We start from the raw sequence: 22,983 nt of genomic DNA on the forward strand, positions 1-22,983 counted from the left end.
GGGGCCTAGTTTGTTGATCATCGTATCATTGGATGGAGGTGCATGCCTGTTACTACCCAGTAACAGCTGATTGGCAATAACAGGAACAATACATCAGTTATTTTTTATCTGCAATGTTGCAACTACAGCAAAAAGCTCAAAGTCACACTGCCTTCTAGGTTGATTCACTTTTGCCTTGTAATTAAATCATTGTTTCTAAAAGAAAAACAGCGAATAAACAAATGAGTATGTAGGAAACATGAATGAATGAATGAATGGTGAATGAGTGACTGAATGAAAAGCTTTGAGTGTGCAAATCCTTTGTTGTAAAAAAACCTTTCTGTGACAGGCAAATACAAAAATGTTCTTTATTGACATGAAAAGTGAAACATACAGTACTTTCAGCCATTATCATGGATTTGCCTTCAAAACTGATCAGTACTATTTGCACAAAGGGGGGAAATAAATTCTGAATGTTTAAATGTTAAACCAGCTATAAACAGTTTAAGCTGCAGTAAACCACAGATCAAATACATAATACTTCAATTATTAATTTCAAAAAGAGAGAGAGAAGAAGAGAGAGAAGACCCACTTTCGGTTCCTGTTGAGAGGGAACATCAAAATATGTGTTTCCAAACAGTATAAGTTGTTGGCAGAGGTAGACAGCAATAGTGGATGTCATTATCATTATATATGTTTCACCGACACAAAAACAGTATGACTTAAGTTTTACATTAAAACACAGGAAAAGCAATTGTCTCAAGACATTGCCTATAATGACTACAATCTAGGAGGGCAACTTATTAAATTTAAGGTGGGCCTATATAATAACAGTAAATACTCATTTTCAAAATGTACAGCAATGTGTTCTTACAAAACTATCAGCCATCTCTCTGAAGTTTGTCTGTTTGTTTTTTGTTTTTTTTTTGCAAAAGCATAGTATTAGGCCAACAGCCACGAACACTAACCAACAATGATATAGCCTATAGTTAACATGTAGTCAAGGAATGAGAGCTTAAGATGAACAGAAAACTATTTTGTAAAAAAAAAAAAAAAATGTTAAAGTACTTCCAAGTCTACATTCTGCTGTGATTGAATGTGAAAGATGTTATTAAAACACAGAATCAAATCGACTTCCTTTACAAGTTCTTTATCCGTTATCACGTCGGAGCACCCCTGTACCAGTGCACCTCATGCTGCCAGTGTTAGTGCTCTTGCCAAAAAAATGACAAGAGAATGTGGTTCATTTGCTCACAATAACCCAGTAAGAAATTAGCTTTGGCATCCGATTTGAACAAACAATGTTTAGAAATTTACAAATGGCAAATATACTGTAGGTGTAACTATAACACTGCAGGGAAAAGGTGAGCGTAAACAAAAGTGTTCAAAATACAAACAAATAATGTGTCTGACACTGACAAGTAAAATGTACACTTAGGTTTTTAAGGGTTAAGAGTCGTGAGCAATCTAATTTAAACAAGCTTTAAGCAACTCTGCTTTGGCTTAATTTACGTTCGTCACTGCGCTCTGCTGAAATAAACCTTGCCTCATATGGGAATCTGACGTAGTTTCATTGTTCTGACACGCAAATGTGGTGGATGTTCACATTTCTTGTAAGAAAAGCTGTTTGAGTGAGTATTGGGGGTGGGGAGGGACATCCGCACAAGCCTTTTTCTTTTTTCATCCACTGATTCACAGTCAATTGAAGCCATCTCACGCACTTTGTTGCTCAATCTCAGTGCTACTGCCAAACAGGGTCACAAGCTGCTCCTCATAGTTAGCAATGTTTCTCTTCATGATGTCCATGCACGGGCCCAGCAACCTCTCAAAGGCTTTAACGTCCATGACTGACAAAAAAAAAAAAAAAAAACAAAGAACAAAATAAGCAGACAGTTCAAGGAGAGTAATGTAAAATAATGAGAAGCATAATAGGAAATTGACATGATTTATGAAGGACTGTATAATTGCACAAAAAGTACCCAAGCATTTGACGCTCCCCACAGCATAGGCTGATGCAGCTCTTGGTTTGTTTGTGACAAGTGCCAGCTCCCCAAAGTACTGGCCCCTCGAGCATGTCGCGATATCCACCTCCTCTTCCTCCTGGTCTTTTTTCGTCTGGCAAAAAATGAAAGAAATGCACATGATTAGATACCAGATAACAACAAAGTTTTTGTTGTTTTTTTTTACTCTTAAAGACGTAGGGCAAACATACCCTGCTTCTTTTCATGGTGATTCTAACTTGGCCAGACTCAACGATGTAGAAACAATCTGCTAAATCACCCTGTAATGCAAAGCGCAAAAATGTCAGTGTTTATAAAAGGTCCACTGCAGCCAAAAAAAAAAAAAAAAAAGATCAATCATAGAACAAAAGCCATTCATCACCTGAGCAATAATCTGCTGTGAATCACTGAACGCCTTTGAGGATATGACATCGACTACTTTCATTCTCTCTGAGAGCTGTGGATGAAAGGATATCTGGTTGACAAAGTTGCTCGCTATAAATGCACACACCACTTTCTAGCACTGGAGGACAACGCTAATATTAACCTCTAATGACGTAAGCAGTGGCAGCGTTTCGATGAATGCCTCGTACAGCCTCCTCTTCTTGGCATTGTTCTTCACTATGATCCTCCTGAATGTCAGACGATCCTGAAACACAAATTTGAAGAGAGGAAAACATATTCATGTTTAGAGATGCAACATGTAAGTATTTACCACCTATCAAGTTCATATTTGTACACCAAACAAACAGGGAGCAGCATATCCCCAGGGTAACCGCTACCTGCTTTAGCCTGCCATCAGCTAGTTAGCACAGCTAGCCGTGCAGCTAGCGCTCCCATCTGCCAACTCTGTCCGGACTGGGAGCACGGAGCACAGGGGAAGTCCTGGTGCTATTTACGATCAGATTGCCTCCTGAGGTACAAAGTGGCTCAGGACTAGTGTGTTTAATTAGGTAGAAATCTCTGCAACACATTTAAATGTTTCCCCTGCAGTTGTTTTGTAGCAGTGGTGGCAGGGAGTACATTTTAGTATTCTTTTTCAAGTCCTTCCCTGTTGGTCTTGGCTCTGGATGTGGTGCTCTAAGTGACTGCAGCACTATTGCTTATACTTATCTGATCATGACGAAAGGGCTAATTCTATGCATTTTTTGACAAATGGTCAAAACTGTTATTTCATCACATTTTGGAATTAATTTTAGGTCTTTTTTTCATCTTAATTCAAATTCTATCATATTCCACCTTTAACAACCTGCTATAATCCTGTGTCCCCGTGTAGTTCGTTACTATGTGTATTTAACAGCTGCAACGACTGGTTCATTAATCAATTAGTTGTCAGCTATCAAATAAAAGCCAACCTTCTCATTGTCAAAATTCTCAGATATATTTAATATCTTCTGGTTTCTTTGTTTCTATATGACAGTGAACTTAGTTATCTTTGGGTTTTGGACAAACAAGACACTTCTTGTCATCTTGGCCTGCAGGAAATACTAAGCGATGTTTTCATAATTTTCTGATATTTTATGGATGAGACAACTCATGGATTAATAGAGAAAGTTACAAATCATTAATTGAAGCCCTAACACATAATGGAGTTATAATCAACAGCTTTACTTTGAAAGTCAGAGTGGCTGGGCAGCAATACATATTTACATTACCCCACAGCTCCAGACAGCTCTGGCACACTCGTTTCCAAACTATAATTCACATAACACAACAATTTACAGTAGGGGTCACTGTGAAGCAGATTTTGAGCTGTGTAACACCACTCAGGATTTTTCAAGCGGCAGCATCATCCATGTGCTCGTGTCACCCTGCTGATTTTGGTGATAAACCTTTGGAAGCCTCTCAGTTGTGTGTCACATAATTAGAGCGCTTAGACTCAGATAATGGCTAACAACATGTTAATAGTAGATGTTTACATACAGAACTGTAAAACAGTGATAGCTACCAAAAGCGCCCTCTACCTACCAACCAAACAAAAGAAAGCATGGCTCTATCCCTGAGGCCAGTAAGGGTCGGTCCTGGGCCCTACAGCACTGTAGTGTAATCTTCACAACCTCAATCCTCGACTTTAAGCAAACGCCCTACTACATGGTTTTCTTTGAGGCTCTTCAGCAGCACTTTCCCTCGTCGCCATCAGGGGATTGTTAGTTGAACAGGACCGGCTGCTTGTTCACAGACTCAAACACACACACACACACACTACAAGTACCCAGGTCAACAGGGGATACAGCTGCAACCCGTCCGGTCTGCACAGGGATGACATAACACAGCTGTTACCTGCAGTTAAAGGACACAACCCTCCCTGAGTCATTAATAAACAAGCTGCTGCATGGAAAGAGTATCAGATGAATACTAACAACTCCTTGTCCGACCTAAATTTATCAAACTCTTGACGCTGTTTCACAAAAATACACTTTAACTGGGAATTCACCTCAGCCATGTCGAGACTGAAACTGTTTTCACCTTGACTTGTGTTTTCTCCCTGATGGAGTTGACAGCCACAGTTTCACCATTTGGATAATTTATAACATCTAGAGTACTCTCACCACTGAGGTTCATCTGAGGTGCGTACTCCTTAAAACAGACATGCTTGGCCCTGTTTGTCACCAAACTGGCCACAAAACGTTTTCATTCAGTTTGAGCGCTCATTCGCTTTAATTATGCTCCTGTTCTGCACATGCAAGCAAGGACGCATTTTGCACGTTAAAAAAAAGGTAGACAATAAAGTATTCTCCAGTCTATTTTAAATATGTGCATTAATAAACATCAGGTGCACGATCGGTGCTCTCTCACTCGCATTAAGTGGATTTTATTCAGTATTTTATCTCAGTCAGACAACATGATCTCACCTATGGTACCTGGTACTAACACTGCCACAGACAACCAGGAATATTTACTCAAAATAAAGACGACTGACAGCACAGCATGTTATAAAAAAAAAAAACCTGAGCGCGGAGCCAACTGTGTTCTTGCATAAGGATTTAATGGTTTACTCACTAGGCACCAAAGGGCTCCAGGCGAGGTGGCGATTATTGTGGCTGCCCTGGGGGTGTTGTACATCAGCGCTAGTTCTCCGAAGCTGCCTCGGTTGTCATAGCAGCCTACCAGCTTGTCCGCGCCATCAGCCTTCACGAAAATGTTAAATGTCCCACTGAACGAAAAAATATAGAAGTAAAATAGAGAACATTTGAACACATGGCAGCCATATTGGAAGCATACGTTGATTTTAAGGATTTAGTTAATCACCTTTCAATGACATAGAAGTTGTCCCCGTCATCATCTTGATCAATGATGTGCTCGCCTTCGGTGCAGAACTTCTCAAACATGGCATCAAGCACCTGAGACATCTCCTCCTGCGATGGCGTGAAATATCAGTCAAATATTGTTGAAACAATCCTGCAGAATGCACTCAGTGTGCCGTTTCAGCTTCTTAAAAACAACCCTCTTCAATAATCATGCATAGTGCACTGAGCTGTCGCAAAACGCTCCTGGCCTCAGGCCATGTTCTCCTTTGTGTAATTTAAGAGATGGCAGAGTACAAACCAGAGGAGCACAGAGTGCTTATGGAATAATCCACTCACCGGATCCAAATTCTTGAACAGAAGAATGTCCCTACATGCTTCCTGTAGTCTCTGTCTCTGCTCATCGGTTTTTGGATGGGTGACCTGCAAATTGAAACACAGTCTTGTAACTATAAACGCCTACACATTAAATTACATACAGAAGATTCTATACTGCCAACAATTCAAACCGTGAATATTAAGATATATATATATAAAACAGTGTACCAATGGCTCTTTATCCTCTTCATCTTCATCAGGGTTGAAAGCCTCAGCACACACTGCAGGACAAAGATCAACAAATGAATGAGCCAGACAGCAAATGTACCGATCAATTCAATTCTAACCCTTTGGGAGCCACACGATTCTAACTCAAACATTAAAGACTAAACTTTGGCCCAGCAGAGAGCACAACTTTCATCCCGGTCTGGGATGACACAGCAGAATTTCATGCAATTAATATTTCAACACAATTTTTCTCAACCCAAGTGTGGAGCTTTTGGGGGCATGTGGTGATGGTGGTGGCACTCAAATTTCCTTCCTTCTTTCCAGTACTTTTATAGACTTTTACATGATTTAACCGAGGTTCTCTTCAATCAATTCATGTCCTCTAAATTGAAAAATGCTGTATATTTCAAATGCCAAATTTTCTTCGATATTGTAAAAAGATGAGTTGTAATGGGACAGTCCACCCCAAAATATAGAGTGCTGTAGTAATGATGTATTTTTGTAGGCTACCCCAGAAGTTAGCATAGCTCTGGTTCCCTCAACAAAAAGCCTAATAATAAATAATCTCTGTGGCTAACAGAGGTTTATGATACTTAGATGTTTTGTTCAGCAAAACACAACTGCTAACTGATTTCCAGGTTTTAGGAGTCAACACTACACCACTCTATATATCCGTTTATTCATTGCATTTACTCATGGACAAGAGGCTAATGCTTGTGACAGGGAAGTATGGAAACATTAATGGGTTTTTTCTTGGTTGAACTGCAAAGTTAGCTAGTGGATCGAGCTTAGTTGGCGACCCTCTCATCCATGAGTAGATGCTTCTGCTTCCTTCTGCCCAGTAATACAGTTGGTGGGTGTATATTACATATATCTTGGCGCTTTGAGCACCACAAGCTGAGTGCCATCTAGATCCATTATCATCAAAGGAAGGCAGACATTTCGATGGCCGATATCTCCAAAACATGGCAGTTCACGCCAAAACAATCTAGATGGATTAAAAGCGCTACAGCCACAAAAATGCGAGTTTTGGATTTATACAAGTACATGTTAATTGATTTACAGTTTCAAGTCTACGACTATTGTAGTACGTTTATTTCCCATCTGAAATAATAAAAAGGACACATGCTTCCAGTGTTATTGAATACTTGCACTCGCTCATTCTTTCCATTCTGAGTGCCAAACATGCAGATATGTGGTTTTTAGAAAGTCTAGTAAATCAATGCTATTGCTAATAAGATGAGGACAGTGAGGAAAGACAGATGGAAAAATACTTCAGCACTGTGTGTCAAAGAAGTGTCATATGTTTTGAGCACAGACACTGTCCAGAGTTCTCCCTCTTGACATAACAGGCTCGAGCAGCCAATCACAATGACAACTCACCTGATGCTCTTCTGATGAATCTGTTTATCACTGGTGCTGCAGGAGGATAAAACGACACATATTACTAACACGTTGAAATTCATCATGAAGAAATGCTATCTAACAGGATCAGATTAGGTTTATGCACCGTGTTGCTACATCTCCAGTTGTACATGTGCAGTGGAGCAGCCCCGTGCTCATTAAGGATCCATTTGGGTAAAGCCTGAATAAGGACAGCTGCTTTGAAGTGCATCTGAATCCAATTTAAATGAGAATCAAATTCAAATGTAAAACACTGAGGAGAGTGCCAAGCTCCAGCACAATGACACGATATGAAATATACATTAGATAGGAGGCCTCATCCATTAATAGCCTGACAGCAAGTGTTGTCCGAGGAGGATCAACGGAATATCACCCAGACAAGACACTCGAGGCGTGATGGGACCCAAAATATATATATATATATATCACCAGTGACTTTGATGACTGAATTTGGTGTACTTGTCCTTATGTAACCATTTGCAGCCAGCCCCACAGACCCCACCACTCATTGGGATGCTGTGTCAGAGCTCTGGGTTGCTATGCTACTTGCTGCACCTTATGGTAAAACTGCACTGGCCATTGTGCTCAATATGAGCACAGCTTAGGAGGCACAAATCAGATCTGGGGGGGTGCGGAGGGGGGGTTACATTCACATGTTGCCTCACTTGCATCATAGCAGGGCTTTAGTTTTCCACCTTTATCTGCTCTGTCATATTTTTATTTATTTATTTATTTATTTTTGATAGGCCATATAATCAGACTAGGCCATGCACCTGAGACTGGAAATATTCAAAACACCAAGAGGTGCAGACACACACACACAAATACACACACACACACACACACACACACACATAGACAGACACGAGCAGACGGTCCATGTTTTTTTTTTTTCTGAGGCAACACAAAGCATTTTCTCTCAAAAACGTGCCCAGAAGACCAAGACCGTCAGCCTCCATGACCATATATGGCAAATGACAGAGCCATGGAGGATGTAAGGTGGCGAGCGCCGGAGCATCACCGCGCTCCGCGAGTCTCCTCCGCCGCCGAGCACAACCCGAGCACGCAGACAAACATGTCCACATTTCTGAATAAATCCAGCTCATCCGCTCTCACACATGCCCCTGACACAGAGCAAAGAAATCGGCCCACCTATGAATTCCTCGTCATCGTCGTCGTCCTCCTCCTCTCCGTTTTCCGAATCGATCTGCATCGCTTCGTCAATGAAATTGACCGCTTTTCCAGGTCGCGGGGCCGAATTTTGGTCATTGCCAAACGAGGCCTCTTTGGTCTCTTTCTCCTTCAGCTGGGTGAAGTACTGTAACGCGAACTCGAGCAGGTCCCTGGGCTGGTTCCTCAACACTTCCACGGTAAAGCTCTGTAACAGCTCCGTCAGTCCTTCAGGAATTTCTATACTCATTCCTGTTATCAGTCTATGGATGTGGACAAAACCGGTTTGCTGCGAATCCGAGACGATCAAAAGCATACAGCTGAGGTGGAGGAAGTTACAGCGGGAGACGGGTGTAGTCCGGTCGGCGAGCCGTCCACAGCGGATCCTCTCTTTTTCTTGAATGAAAATGGCTCTGGATTTTTGGTCCAAGCATCTTCTGCTGCTTCTGGCTACAGGAAACCCACGCATGTGACCCAGGAATCCATGGCAACCACCTATCCAGGGATTGCGTATGAGCAGCAGCAGCGGCGCAGAAACTGCAGTCAGTCTCGAAATACTAATTATGAGAGAGAGAAGCCCTCTGATAGATGAGCGAGGATCGATGTTCACTGAGAGAGATCAGATGAGACGCGTCTGTCCGATGATCAGTAAGTTTATTAGACGTGTCGTTTTATAGCCACTTATTTTCGTGTTTTGTATATTTCTCTATTTAAAAAAAATCTAAACGTAATGATGAAAATGGGCTTATAAGATAAATACATTTTTTAAAAAATCAGTCCTCTTAGAGAAATCATATTCATCGCAGAATGATGAATATGATCAAACAGGTGCAACTTAAAACTCCGTCTTATTCCCAATTATTAATTAAATCTATAAACTAATAGCTGCAAGACAGGGGCTCATTATAGATGGGGGGACTGTCCCTTTAATAGCACCAGCAGCTTAGATCCCATTTCTTGTTCCACAGGGAGGGAAAAAAAATTAATAAAAATCAGATGCATATTTTAATGTCATGGGACCTTTGAGAACATTGTGTGACTCCCAGGCAAACACTGCACGCTGCCACAGAGAAAGCTTCATTACAGAGTTAAAGTTTCAGGATCTGAGGAGGAAAAAAAAACACCTGCTGTGACAAAAATATTCTTGGCCTGAAACTAAAAACGTGACAATCGACACACTTCATATCATCTGCAGTTGCATGAAGACAGTGTGATAAGTGATTCAATCATTTAGGTGGGTCAATTATTATTATTATTATTTTTTTTTTTTTTTTTTTTTTTTAAACAGCCACTTTAAAGAAACTAATAAACAGAATTTGGATGATTCACATCTGCCGTTGAACCTTAGAAACTGCGAACTCACTCCGATTGTGCTGAATGCATTACCAAATGGGGGAACAATGTCACCGGAGTAACCGCTAACTGCTGCCAACTGTAGCTGCTGCCAGCTAGTTAGCTCTGTTAGCTGCTGCTAGCTAGTTAGCTCTGTTAGCTGCGAAGCTAGCGGTCCAAGCTGGGAGCTCAGTGTTTATGCCACTTTGCAGCACAGGGGCTTTGAACCTGGCTAGCTGCTTAGCATGCTCAACACTAACAATGTCGAAGCTATTATTCCTCCACATTCTGTTGAGTCTTTAAAGGCCGCTGTGTGAGGAAGTTAACTCTCGAGTCTCTTTCCCCAACTCGAAGAGAAGGAGGTGACATGAGAACTACACATTTAAAGGTCCGGTATACCCAATTTGTCAAATAGTGACCCGTTGTATGGCAACCGGCCTGAACTTCAATCTCAAAGTATTTGACAAACTGGGTATGTTGCACTTCTAAATTTGTAGTTCTCATGTTTCTCAGCTGATCTGGGAACAAAAGACGGGACATGCGAGGAAATATAAAATAAAAAAAGGGCATGTTCATGACAATCATCGAGCTTCAGAAGAAATACTAGAGCAGATTAGGTGAGCCTTAAAAAACAAACCCAGAGACTGCACAACAACCTTGTGTGTGCTATATTTCAGGGATTATCATGTTGGAATCTGATCACAGGGAGCAGAGGTCAAACAGAGATGAAGACATGGTTGGCAGTGAGGGAATCATTAGAGGGGGGGAAAAAAAAAAAAAAAAAAATGTACCAAAAGAGCACAGCTATTATCTGCCATGGCTGTTCTCCACCCTCTGCGCCTCTGCTATGAGACCCCTCCCCCTGCTGCGTGGCCCATATCTGTCACTCGTTATTAAGCAGGCTCAACATTTTCTCACTCAGACGAACCATGGGAGCACGTCCATGAAGTGACCTGTAATGCAACACTGCTGCTGCTGGCCTTCGACCTCACCCGTTGGAGACCCCACGGGCTGTGGAGCTGTCCACCACAGGGGTTTTATTTGGACTTCTACGGTTCAGCCCCATCCACTCGTGGCATCTACTGTGAGAAAAGACAACTGTTTGAGGAGAAGAAGCATCAGCCCTGCTCTCTGAAGCGTAGATCCTTACGATTGTTACTGCTCAATGCATCGCAACACAACAGTGACGCTTGCTGCAGCTGTGGAATTATAAGAATGTAAAGAGCTGCTGATTCGTCCTCAGCATGCAAAAAGCTGGTTTACTGTACATACAAACAGGAATTGGGCCCTGTTGACATCTGCGATGAGGCTCAGTATATTTTATACAAGGTAACAGCAGGCAGTCAATCTACGTACTGTATTTGAAGATTAGATTAGATTAGATAGAAATGATGATGACAAATAAGAATATACACCAGCAAAAAAAACTAATACAATCTAATACAAGAAATCTTATCCCACTGAAGGAGGCATGACAATATAGGTATGGAAAGGCCTTAAAGGGTAAGTTCAGCCAAAAATTTTAATTCAGTCATTTTCTACTCACGCCCATGTCTCACGGTCCGAAAAAAAAGGCACTAGCGCTGCTAGGCACGCTAACCATTTTAACTTGCTAATGGAAGCTACAATTAGCAGCAGTTAGAGGTGATTCTGGTAATTTGCTGCTCCCATTTTTGTTAGGTGGCCAGTTGTTACATATTGCACCCTACTCTCATTTATTGTTGCTAATGTTGTCCTGTTATGTCTCACTTGCAAAAGAAATTTTAACCTCATTGTGATGGTGATAAGTTAAATAAAGGTTGTATATATTTAAGATGAGTTTGTGGCGGTGGTGTTGAACTGTTTTGCATTGTCGTTTAATATCTAACCTCATTGATACAAATGGGGTTCAGAAAATATTACAAGCACCAGTCATTTAGCATACAGGTGAATTAACACTGCTCAACAAGGGATATCATGACTTTTACAGGTAGGATTTGTTGCAGGCCTTGTCTATTAGAAGGCATAAGTATCCAAATGTCATACTTGAGTAAAAGTAAAGATATCGTATTAAAATATTACATAAATAAAAGCCAAAGTCTGCCATATTAGTAATACTAATAGTACTAACTAATAGAGCATCAAAAGTCATTTACTGGTAATTTAAGTTAGTCAGGTATCAAAAGTACATGTAATAGTAAAATCACATACACTGAGTGCCTTGGGTCAAACAATTATTGGATCTGATATTCTGATTGCCTGTATCAGGTTTTTTGTTTTTTTAAAGTAAATTGATTTAGAAATTAGCTACTTTGGCTCTGATGCAGCAGGTAATCTGTAGTTACTGGTTACTAAATTTAACTAATAAAATGTAGTGAAAGCATAATATTCGCCCCAACAGTGTAGTCGAGTGTACGTAAGAAGAAGGAGAAAATGGAAATACTCAAGTTAGTAGCTCAAAATTGAACTTAGATATTGTACCTGAGTATATGTACTTAGTTACATTCCATCACTGGTATCCCTGATGACCTGGCAGCTGAGTGTAGTTGCAGCCTCTCCTGCCTGAACACTTCCATCGTCTTTTTTAGAAATACTTCAATATTTAGGTGACTGTGCCATCTACTGGCCATGGTGTTTAAACGTTGAAATTCACACTTTATATTTTCTGATGTTGGACAGTTGTGTCAGATCCTCCATTAAACAATGGTAACAACATCTAGATCCATTTCCTGCAGCACGGTGTGCTGGAAGGAGCCCAAGTTGTTCACCAAGAGACACTTTGAGCACACGAGAGAACTGAGACTGGTCACTAATCAGATCAGTGCTGGAAAGTGGTGAACACTGATGCTCATCAGGAGATTCCAAGGAGAAACACTGGTATATGTGGCATTATAATAGAAAAACAAAATAAGAATACTGATTTATTGGGACATCTGCAGAAACTTCGCTTTTGGGTTGCACAACAGTTGTTTTCTTTTCAGTGTCATGCCAACACAGAAGATAAAAATGAGCAGAAATATACGTGATTGCGAGTTTATTCTAAGGATACATTTTTTATGAATATATAAAATAATATTTAAACTTGAGTCATTTTTGGTTGCTTATTGTGTTTTCTGGCAAGTACGCTTTGTAAACCCTGACTGGGCCTTGCTGAGCTTCATTTATGCCTTTCAAGTTTTCACTAGAGATACTGAGATAAGTCCACACAATTCTGTCTTATCAGATGTCAGAGTTGTTACCAGACCTCACTCTATCATTGCTGATAAGAAATGTCAGCCGCGCGGTTTGACTGAAGTCACAACTGTTACTTGCTGATAACGAATGTGCTTGGATTTAATCAGCTGAGATGAAATTCACTTGTTTAATTTCTTGCTGTATTTTGATGCTGTATTGATAGAACTGTTAATGCAGCACAGCTGGCACATTAATGGGCTTTGTGTTTGTACTTTAATAGCTGATTTTTGGATTCATACTCGACAGTTATAACACCAAACAACTGTGCAGCAATCCAAGTCTTACCTGGAAAAACTCCCTTTCCACTGAACACAGTGTTGATCAACACATCACTAAACTGCAACAAGCTGAATAAAACTGTTCAGTGAAGTCATGAAGGATATACCCCCAAGCCTTATGGTAGGATTTTTTTTTTTTTTTTTTTGGAGGTGCTGTAAAGCGACCACAGGTGATCTATCTCATCCAGTTGATTCCAAGTGTTGGGGATTTCAAGTCTTTTAAAATATTGTAATATACAAAGCTGAGAAACACAAAAGCAGGAGGAACACCCGTCACAGCAAAACCGAAAGGAGTGATGTCACAGCAAAATTCAACCATTTAAACTCACTGCTGACAAATCACCACTACATTAAAAAATAGTTTCCATACCAACAGCTCCCTTTCCCTTCTCATGTGAGCATCGGGTACAGAGAAACAAGTACAGCAATGGCCCATGGGAAATAATGAACCATCAAGGCTGAATGTGCATCCAGTTGGTCATAAAAGAGGACAGTAACAGGACTGGAGGGACAAATGTCCGATTGTTTTTTGTAGATTGAGAAAGCCATTAAGACTATTTCTGATGTTTCAATTAACGCTGTAAAACTGGAAATCTGATGGAGTGGTGTTGATTCAAGGTTTTTACCTCAAAAGAGCCATTTGAATAACATGTTTTAGGCTGTGGAGGAAATTGAAACTCCTGAAATGCATTATCCAGAGGTTTTCTTTGAAAGATTGAAAAAGTAAAATACTTTTGAAAGTGAAAAGCCAAACTGTTGACGAGGGCGAGCTGTTTACACTTCTCATTTTAACTGCTTCTTTATCATTTAAGCTTTTGTATTGTTTGTGTCCCCAAACATAGCACAAGAACCAATCTGAACATCATTTTCAGTTGCGTTCACAAACCCGAAGCGCTTCTCGACAGACAGCTTTTTGTACCTGCCAAACTAACCATACAAGCACTTGCGCAAGTACATATTTCAGTTGGCTCCAAGTGTCAGTCCTTTGTCATGCATTACACACACACACACACACACACACACTCCATTAACTAAGCAACATCCCGATTTCTCTCCACCTTTACTGCAAAAACATCTAATTTACGTCTACAAGTCAAAGCGACTGCAGTATTGTGGTTAACAGTACAACATGTGTAAACACCAAACAGACACAGCTTTATCCTTTTTTTCCAGGAAACATTTATTCGATCGAGAGACAGGATCGCATCTTTCCATAAACAGGTCAGTTAAATATTAACAAATTTACAGTCATGAGGAATGTAATAAAAAAAAAACAAAAACAAACAATGCTCGCCTTAAAAAACCCCACCCCAGGGACCCCACCCAGTACATGTCGGACCACGGTGGCGCTGGAACAAGAGTCACCTCCATGTCCAGCTGCGTTGTTGTTACGTGCTCTTCTTTTCAGTGCTTTACAGTTCATCTTTGTCTGTTTTTGTCTGTAAGAGAGCAAAATAGAGTTTTGAAGAAGCAGCCAGAAAAGACAATACTCCAGTATCTAAAATTCTTTACATCCTTAAGATGCCACAACATGTTGAGTGTTCTCACCGATTCATCATCGTCTTCCTCATCTACAATTTCATCTTTGTCTTCAGAGTCGTCCTCTTTATCTTCAGAATCGTCCTCTGCAGGCTCCTCCAGCTCCTCTTCGGGCTCCTCTTCAATCTGTCAAACAATCATTTTTAACATTACACACCCACAATCTTAAACCATCACTGAGCTGACACACTTAAAAATGACCCAACTGGTATGGATGCTTAAAACTATTACAGGGACAAAAAAAAACAAAACAAAAAAAAACAAAAAAACAAAGGGGGGAGTAGAACCATTTTGAATGCAAACCTAAACCAGTTTAATCAAGACAGATGAGAATGTGTTCACTGATGGCTGAAACTGAAACTCTCTATGCAAATGTTTCTTTACTGATACAGTATGTAGCAGCTGGCATAGACTTGCCTGTTCGTCCAGGCCCACGTTCATGCTGAGTCGGAGCATGCGCTCTATCCTGTCTCCGTAAGCCTTCGTGTCAGCCAGTTGGTAGCCTGAGCGCAGTGTGGCCGTCTCAAACAGAACCACAGCCAGATCTGATGCAGTCTGGTCTTCAGCATCATCCTGAAGAACATGATTGAAATGATAATCACTAACAGAACGACCATGTTACAATATTCATCATGTTACACGTGCTGGCATGCTTAAGATATGCATTACTTGATGTGAATGACGCAACATTTATGACTTAAAAGCATCAAGTTATTTAATAAATGGCATAATATGGCGACATTAAAATACTACATATACAGCAAAGTGACAGTTTAGACTTACAGTGATTTTCTTAAGCATCTGTTTGATCAGAGGATGTTTGGGGTTGATTTCTAATGTTTTCTTCTGGCTGGCGTAGTAACTGAAAGAGAGGAGAGCAGAATTGCCATGTAAGCTCAGGAAACATTCAGGCAGGCCACGGCATGCGTTACATTTGCATTTTACAACCGTGACAACTGGATGTTACTCACTTTGTGGAAATGTCTTTTCCTGTCTGGTAAGCCTGTGCCTTCATGATCCTCTCCATGTTTCCTGACCAGCCATACTGACTGGCAACCAAAGCACAGGGTGACTTGGTGAGCCTCTGAGAGAGGACGGCCTTCTCAATCTGTGGGGAAGACAGCATCGTAGTAAATAATATGACTGCAACCAAACTGTATCACCTCTGCCATTGCGGTTTATTTCCCATGACATAAATATTCCATAATAACCATCTCTCTACCTTGTCCTTCAGGGCCTTGTCCTTCAGCCAAGTGGTGAGGGGTTCGTACTCCTTCTCCAGAGCCTCTCTGTTCTCCTTTGCCTTGTCGCTCTCATCAAATTTGACACCCTCCTTTGCCACGTTCTGGAAGCGTTTCCCGTCAAACTCAGGCAGAGCCTGGATGCAGTACTCGTCCACGGGCTCTGTCAGGTAGATCACTTCATAGCCCTTCTTAAGCAGCCTCTCCACGAAAGGAGAAGACTCAGCCTGCAAAGGGAATGTAAATCACACAGACGATCCATACCAAGCAATGAAATTTTATGACCTGAAAAACATGGTATAATTTCAGCACAAATACATCCACTCACCTCCTTCCTGCTGGTACCAGCCATGAAGTAAATCTTGTCCTGTTTCTCCTTCATGCGCTCCACATACTGCTCCAGGCTGGCCAATACTGTGTCGCTATTGGAGGTCTGGAAGCGAAGCAGCTTGGCCAGACGGGTCCTGTTGGAGTGATCCTCAATGACACCAAGCTTGATGTTGGTTCCGAACTCCTTCCAGAATTTATCGTTGTACTGTTCCTCTGCAATCTTTTTGATCATGTCCAAAGTCTTGCGCACCAGCTTCTTGCGGATAACCTGAACAGGGAGAAGATAAGAATTATGTTTTTTGTAACTTCACCTTTACATCAAGTCTAGTCCCGACTCTCTTTATTTTATATATATTTTACTTCAGTTTTCTATTTTACTTCACTTTCCCCTTTTTCCTTCCTGTCAAACAATTTCTGACTTCAGAAGTAGCACTTTGATATGTGCTACATACACATGTAAATAAGATAGCTTTCCTGCTTGCTTATCAGTAATATTTTTGCATCTAATTTACAGGGGCTCTGTGGAACTTCTGTGTCCATTTCTAAACTAATGTTAGCTACTGTTGCTTTTTGTTAGAGAAGCAGAGACAGGTTTTAAGATTCACACACACACACACACACACACACACACACACACACACACACACACACCTCGTCGATCAATTAATAAAGACCATCATGAATAGAATATCAAACTACAAAAGCAAAAAAGAGTGACTTAACAGCTGCTGAGATGGTGTCATATTCATGTTGGATGCTAAGCTCACCTTGAGCAGTTTGTGCTGCTGCAGAGTCTCTCTGGACACATTCAGGGGAAGGTCATCAGAGTCAACCTAGCAAAATACATTTCCATTAATCACAGTGCAGGTGCCATCTGAGCAAAGGCAGTTTATATATAAGCACACAATTGTGTCTCCACTAAAGTGAGAAAATCACTCACCACTCCCTTGATGAAGTTCAGATACTTCGGCATCATGTCATTGAAGTCGTCTGTGATGAAAACTCTCCTTACAAAGAGCTATTAATAAAAAACAAAACAAAAAAAAAAACAGTTAAAGGAATTCATTCATGTCATTGTATAAACATTGTCATATCCTTTAAAATAAATTCAATTTAAGGGACATACCTTGATGTAGTCATTCTTCTTGGAGCCATACTCGTCAAAGAGGCCACGAGGAGCTGAAGTGGGAACAAACAGGATGGACTTGAAGGTAACCTCACCCTCAGCCATGAAGTGGATGTGGGCCAATGGGTCATCACTGTCCTGTTAAGAGAGAGGAAATTTGTTTGTGTTGGTTAAATCAAAATTTGTTGAACCTACGATCTGCTTGGCTGTTTGACAGAGCACTTCTGTTTAGGTGCCTACCTTAGAGAAGGTCTTGTAGAAAGCTGTGTACTCATCCTCCTCAACCTCCTTAGCTGGTCGCTGCCAGATGGGCTTGATATCATTCATCAGTTCCCAATCCCACACAGTCTTCTCAACCTGCAACAAACACAACACATTTAGCCCCAGAAATATTCATTTTTAGAAGAATGAATATAATAGCGTCAATTCAGGTCTGAGGCATAATCATATGTTTTGTACAACCTCTCCATACAAATCATATAATGTTCTTTTCAGGAGACAAAGGTCTCAGTCCAAATGTTTTAGCCATCTAGTTCACAGCTTTAAAAAAAAAAAAAAAAAAAAAAAAAAAAAAAAATTATATATATATATATATATATATATATATATATATATATATATATATATATATATATATATATATATATATATATATATATATATATATATATATATATATATATATATATATATATATATATATATATATATACATACATACATACATACATACATACATACATTTATTCTATGGGAAAAAATGACTGCCTTAACAAAAACATGGGATGAATATTTCAGCAATACCATTTTTTTCTAAACAAGAATATTTCTCCAACTTCCCACCTTCTTCGTCTTTGGCTTGTCCTTTTCCTTGTCATCCTCCTCTTCCTCTACCTCAGCCTCCTCTTCGTCAGTCTCTTTCTCTGGTTCCTCTGTTGCCTCAGCATCTTCATCGATAGGCTCTTCAACTGTCTCAGTCTGGTATGTTGAGGGGAAGAAATGATGAAACACCCATTTGTAAATTACCCTGTGTGGCAGTTTCATCAAATAACTTATACTGGCCTCAAGTCCGAGTCAAAATGAGGAGGGAAGTGTCTTAAGTAATAACCTTGCTGGCCCAAACGTAGATCGGGAAGTTGATGAACTGCGAGTATTTCTTGACAAGGTTCTTGATGGTCTCCAGCTCCAGGTAGTCTGAGGCCTCCTCTTTTAGGACCAGACTGAGGTGAGAAAGATTTGAGAATTTATTTACGAAGTCAATACTTATCTAACATTTGACTAATAACAGAATAACAGCATTTAAAGGAGGCAAATGAGTGAGTGTTTCATAATACAGTAGACTAAGAGGTGTGAATAGCAGTATGACTCACAGTAGTTGATCACAAAGGAAAAAAAGGTAGCTAAAATTGCTATCAGTGACTTTAAGGTGAATAACAAACAAAATTTAAACTCACGTGATGGTGGTTCCTCTGCCCAGTGTGTCTCCACGGGGGTCCTCGATGACAGAGAACTGATTCGAGTCAGACTCCCAGATGTGCTGAGTGCCATTGTTGTGTTTGGATGTCACAATGACTTTGTCGGCAACGAGGAAAGCAGAGTAGAAACCCACACCGAACTGGCCAATCAGCTCTGATGTCGACTGGCCCTCGGTCTGCATCTCTGTCATCTTGTTGAGGAACTCGCTGGTACCCGATTTAGCGATAGTGCCCAAGTTCTTCACCAGCTCCTCTTTGGTCATTCCAACACCAGTGTCAGTGATGTGGAGCATGTTCTTCTCCTTGTCGGACTGGGGATTAGAGCAATACAGTGAAGTTACAAAACATATTGAAAACTATTAAACAACACAAAGACTACAAGATGGAGTAAATGTACACCACATCCCCTTTCTTGGGCATACTTTTATTTTGATGGTCAGCTCTTCATTGGCGGCCATTGCATTCTCATTGGTCAGAGACAACAGGCGGATCTTATCCAAAGCATCTGAAGCATTGGAAATCAGCTCCCTGAGGAAGATCTGAAACAGATAAAGAGTCATTGGATCATAAGTTCAGCCTTTCCTGAAGAGGATGTATCATCATAGGTGGTGCCAGGAAAGCACTTAGTATTTTTTTAGCAAACAAATGTTTTACTGTCCATCAAACAAGGCAATTTTTGTACATGAGCCAATGTGTTTTAATTTGAATGGCCCGCGAGATAGTGCAGATTAAACACAGAGCAACTCCTGTCAAAGGCAAGTTTCCATGACCTGACTGTCAGACAACTAACATGACAAAGTAAACACAACTTGGGACGGCAACTTCTACAAAGAACTGTGCCGTAAAAGCGTCAGTCCAGTTGGTAATTTAGGCAAAACTGTCAGCAGCACATTTACTGTGTGCACATTGTGTGCCTACATGAACGTGCATACTGTTTATAATATATGGACACTATATTAAAAATCTCTCAGAAAGCTCAACAATGTGTTTAAAACAGTCTTGTTAATGATGAGAATATTGATTCTTAAGCGCTGAAGTCCCTGTCTGCCACAATTATCCTTCCTTGCAGTCTAAGGCCAATCAGCAGACCCACTGGCTTGCACCCTTCCTTGGATCTCAAATGAGTGCCTACCAGTGTTTGTTCAAACCTCAATGCCATTACAGTTGCGAGATGTTATTTTGGTAATCCTAATGTGTGCTGGTGGGTTTCTTTTTTAAAAAAAATGACAGTGTTGGCAAAAAACAAACATTCAAATGCTCTTAAAATGTAGAATTTGTGGCAAATCCGTTGTAATAGATTACATAAAATTGTACAGATGTACCAAAAAAGGAGTGTGTCCGTTTTTGACTATTAACAGTATGCCTGAAGTAGTACTACTACTACTACTACATTAAAATCATACATAAAGGACATATCCTTATTGCCATGTGTATTGATTCACAAGTTACCCTCATACTCATTCAAAGACTTTAGGGTTAATGCGTATCATACAAGACACACAAAAAAAAAACAAAAACAAGAAAACATACAATCGTCTTGCAAAATGGATTAAAGTTCATTAAAATGTTAATTATTCATGCTCACCTCCTTGTTCTTGTACAGAGAGTTGATAATCAGCTTCATCATACGGTTGACTTCAGCCTGAAATGCATGTTTTTCAGATTTTTCTCTGATTTCCTTGATCTGAGCTGCATTCAACCCTTCCAGCTGGATTGCCTCTTCCTCTCTAAGGACAGACAGGTGCACACAGGTGAGAGCAGGTAGACACACAACAGCAAATCTTAGCAGTCAAACAACATGAGAATCTGTTTTCCCTCAAGGCATCAGTATCCAAGCTGAAGCACACAAGATCCCCTACTTCTAATGAGGGAGGCGCAGTAAGGCTTGCAAAGCTTTGTCACCACTACAAATCAAGGGTTGCCAAGAGCCTTTGTGTGCACAAGCTTGGTGACATTGACCTTGTGCTGTTAACTTTAAGGTTTAGTCGACCTTTCCTGATCGGAACAAACACAGTTGACTTAACAGGGACAACATGAAGTTATTCAAAGTGACACCTACCTCTGCACCACCTCATCATCTGTTCTGGAGCCATCTCTGCTTTTACCAAGGTCCTCTTCTACTGTCCCATCGACGTCAACTTCATCCTCTGCCCTTACAGCGGCTACCGAGGGACAAAAAGTAGAATTATACAAAATATATTAATATATTAGACGTGATTGCAGGTGTATCCGGAGAAATATTCAGACAAATTCATGTGTAAGGAGGCTCAACAAAGACGTGCTGTAAATCACTAAATATAAAATGTAACGTTAGGCAGGCTGGCTTTGTCTTATCAAACATGAATTCACATCTACGCAGTAGTAACGTTAACGGTTTTTCATGGGTATGTTAGCTAGCCTCAGATTAATACATGGTGTTTCCACTGGAAACATCTAGAAAGGCATTCGGGAATAACATTTATCGTTGCTCCTAGAACTGTTTCGAGTCCAAAATCATTCATGTTGTCTCTCATTAAGAAATGAGCTCAATTAATCCTGAAAAACTGCGAATATCTGAAGGCTCCAGTCATGAACGAGCAGAGCAGAAGCACAATCCCAAGTTAACGCTAGCTCCGGCTAATGTTAGCTGAAACGCTGGGTGATAAAAAGAAAAGTGAGACGAGATAGCAAATCCTTCCGCTACTCACCAAAGGCTAGTAGTGCAAAAAGAAGACCTATCGCCCACACTCGTTTCATTTTGAGATACTGCTTGACTGACGACGTGTGTCTTCAGCTCCTGAGACAAAAGCCGGGAGATCAGTGCACGCAGCGCAGCACTGCCTTTACAAGAGAGACTGACAAGCTACCGCTCCCACCAAAAGAGCCCACTCTGTCAAACCCGTGACAACCGGCCAATGGCTGCGCACCACGCACAACCTTCGACCAATCACGGCAGAGTCTACCGTACATGTTGCCCAATCAGGTTCCTCAACATAAGTCAATACCCTAAAATCGTGGCTGGACACCATTGGCCAAGAATGAATAATCAGCACATCACTTCCTAAAATTTACCTCTCACAGTGAAAAACAATCTCAGTCAACACCTCACATAAACTTTGAATATCTTACGCAATTTCACAGCCAGGGGCACACTGAGTGCTGATGACACTGAAGATAACAGCACGACTATTATATATAGGTATTGTCACTGACTGTAGTAGGTCCATATCAACTTGTTTTAATACATGTCTTACATGTCTTTATTGTAAGACCTCTGTCATGTATGGTGTTTACTTTTATGGCATATGAAATGTGCTATATAGATAAACTTGACTACTATAGATTATGTTGTTATGTTGAGTGTATGTGTACAATATGTGCAGGCTATACGGAATAGTATTTAGACTATCTGTATACAATTTCCTTCAAGGGTGGGGATGCATTATGCTTTGAGGATACATTGAACTGTGAGTACATGTGCACCGCTGATCTTTGTCCACGAGGTGGCCCTGTTTAGTTGGTGAGTTAAACATGCACATGAGGGCAAACAGTCTTTTCTTGTCAAACACACAATCTGACCACTGTGTGGAAAACTGAGATTGTGTCATACCAGTGTAATAGTAATAGTTGGATAAAAAGTGAACACAATTATGATACAAATGTGCACATTGTTGTGTTGCTTACCCAGCCTTTCAGATGACGAGCATGTATCCGGTCATGTGGGCCACAGGATCAGACTACAGGTGTCATATTACAGTTATAGTAGCGTGTGTGTGTGTGTGTGTGTGTGAGAGAGAGAGAGAGAGAGAGAGAGAGAGAGAGAGAGAGAGAGAGAGAGAGAGAGAGAGAGAGAGAGGAATAAGCAGGTCATGGTAATGAGACAATATGTCAAAATCTTATTTTCAAATCTTTGATCAAAATCTTGCTTTAAAAAGACAAACCTTTGATGAATTATCTCGTTTTTATAATTTGTTATCTCATAGTTGTAAAGTAGTAATGAAAAAATATGTCATAATGTCGACTTTCTCAGGCAAACTTATAGAAAAGTTAGTCAAAAAGAGATAGTCAAGAAATAGTGGATATAAAAAGTAGTAAAGTACTCAGAAAGAAGGATTATATATTGAAG

The 22,983-nt window shown here is 40.4% G+C and overlaps 2 protein-coding genes and 1 long non-coding RNA gene across 3 annotated transcripts; 1 reads left to right on the top strand and 2 right to left on the bottom strand.

Moving 5' to 3' along the window:
• Positions 1–886: 886 nt before the first annotated feature.
• Positions 887–8,947, bottom strand: LOC119024487 (cAMP-dependent protein kinase type II-beta regulatory subunit). Its single transcript, XM_037107330.1, has 11 exons — positions 8,327–8,947; positions 7,154–7,189; positions 5,771–5,823; positions 5,564–5,647; positions 5,229–5,335; positions 4,980–5,133; positions 2,527–2,628; positions 2,362–2,436; positions 2,192–2,260; positions 1,959–2,094; positions 887–1,826 (listed from the first exon to the last, which is right to left on the bottom strand). Exons 1-11 carry the CDS (start codon positions 8,811–8,813, stop codon positions 1,693–1,695), a joined length of 1,437 nt encoding a protein of 478 aa, XP_036963225.1. The 5' UTR covers positions 8,814–8,947; the 3' UTR covers positions 887–1,692.
• On the top strand, positions 8,855–11,491 carry LOC119024489. The gene is made up of 2 exons (XR_005076483.1): positions 8,855–8,992; positions 10,599–11,491. It is a non-coding gene; the product is annotated as an uncharacterized LOC119024489 (long non-coding RNA).
• A 3,084-nt stretch (positions 11,492–14,575) lies between these two features.
• Positions 14,576–21,614, bottom strand: hsp90b1 (heat shock protein 90, beta (grp94), member 1). Its single transcript, XM_037106978.1, has 18 exons — positions 21,566–21,614; positions 20,938–21,040; positions 20,464–20,605; positions 19,301–19,417; positions 18,858–19,189; positions 18,512–18,623; positions 18,247–18,381; positions 17,644–17,760; positions 17,404–17,541; positions 17,218–17,295; positions 17,045–17,110; positions 16,276–16,545; positions 15,929–16,174; positions 15,678–15,814; positions 15,490–15,568; positions 15,124–15,279; positions 14,716–14,832; positions 14,576–14,606 (listed from the first exon to the last, which is right to left on the bottom strand). The coding sequence occupies exons 1-18, from the start codon at positions 21,612–21,614 to the stop codon at positions 14,580–14,582; spliced, it is 2,421 nt and encodes an 806-aa protein (XP_036962873.1). The 3' UTR covers positions 14,576–14,579.
• Between the last annotated feature and the right edge of the window lie 1,369 nt (positions 21,615–22,983).

The sequence above is a fragment of the Acanthopagrus latus genome, chromosome 8 (assembly GCF_904848185.1).
Source record: "Acanthopagrus latus isolate v.2019 chromosome 8, fAcaLat1.1, whole genome shotgun sequence".
Lineage (NCBI taxonomy): Eukaryota > Metazoa > Chordata > Actinopteri > Spariformes > Sparidae > Acanthopagrus > Acanthopagrus latus.

Coding starts and splice junctions, on each gene's coding strand:
- LOC119024487 (XM_037107330.1), bottom strand. CDS start 8,813: ATGCGTGGGTTTCCTGTAGCCAGAAGCAGCAGAAGATGCTTGGACCAA. Junction 5,134..5,228: donor AACTTCTATGTCATTGAAAG/GTGATTAACTAA, acceptor TTTTTCGTTCAG/TGGGACATTTAACATTTTCG. Junction 2,629..4,979: donor CTGGAGCCCTTTGGTGCCTA/GTGAGTAAACCA, acceptor TTTGTGTTTCAG/GATCGTCTGACATTCAGGAG.
- hsp90b1 (XM_037106978.1), bottom strand. CDS start 21,614: ATGAAACGAGTGTGGGCGATAGGTCTTCTTTTTGCACTACTAGCCTTT. Junction 17,761..18,246: donor ACAAGCCAAAGACGAAGAAG/GTGGGAAGTTGG, acceptor TGTTTGTTGCAG/GTTGAGAAGACTGTGTGGGA. Junction 15,280..15,489: donor AGATGCTTAAGAAAATCACT/GTAAGTCTAAAC, acceptor CATGTTCTTCAG/GATGATGCTGAAGACCAGAC.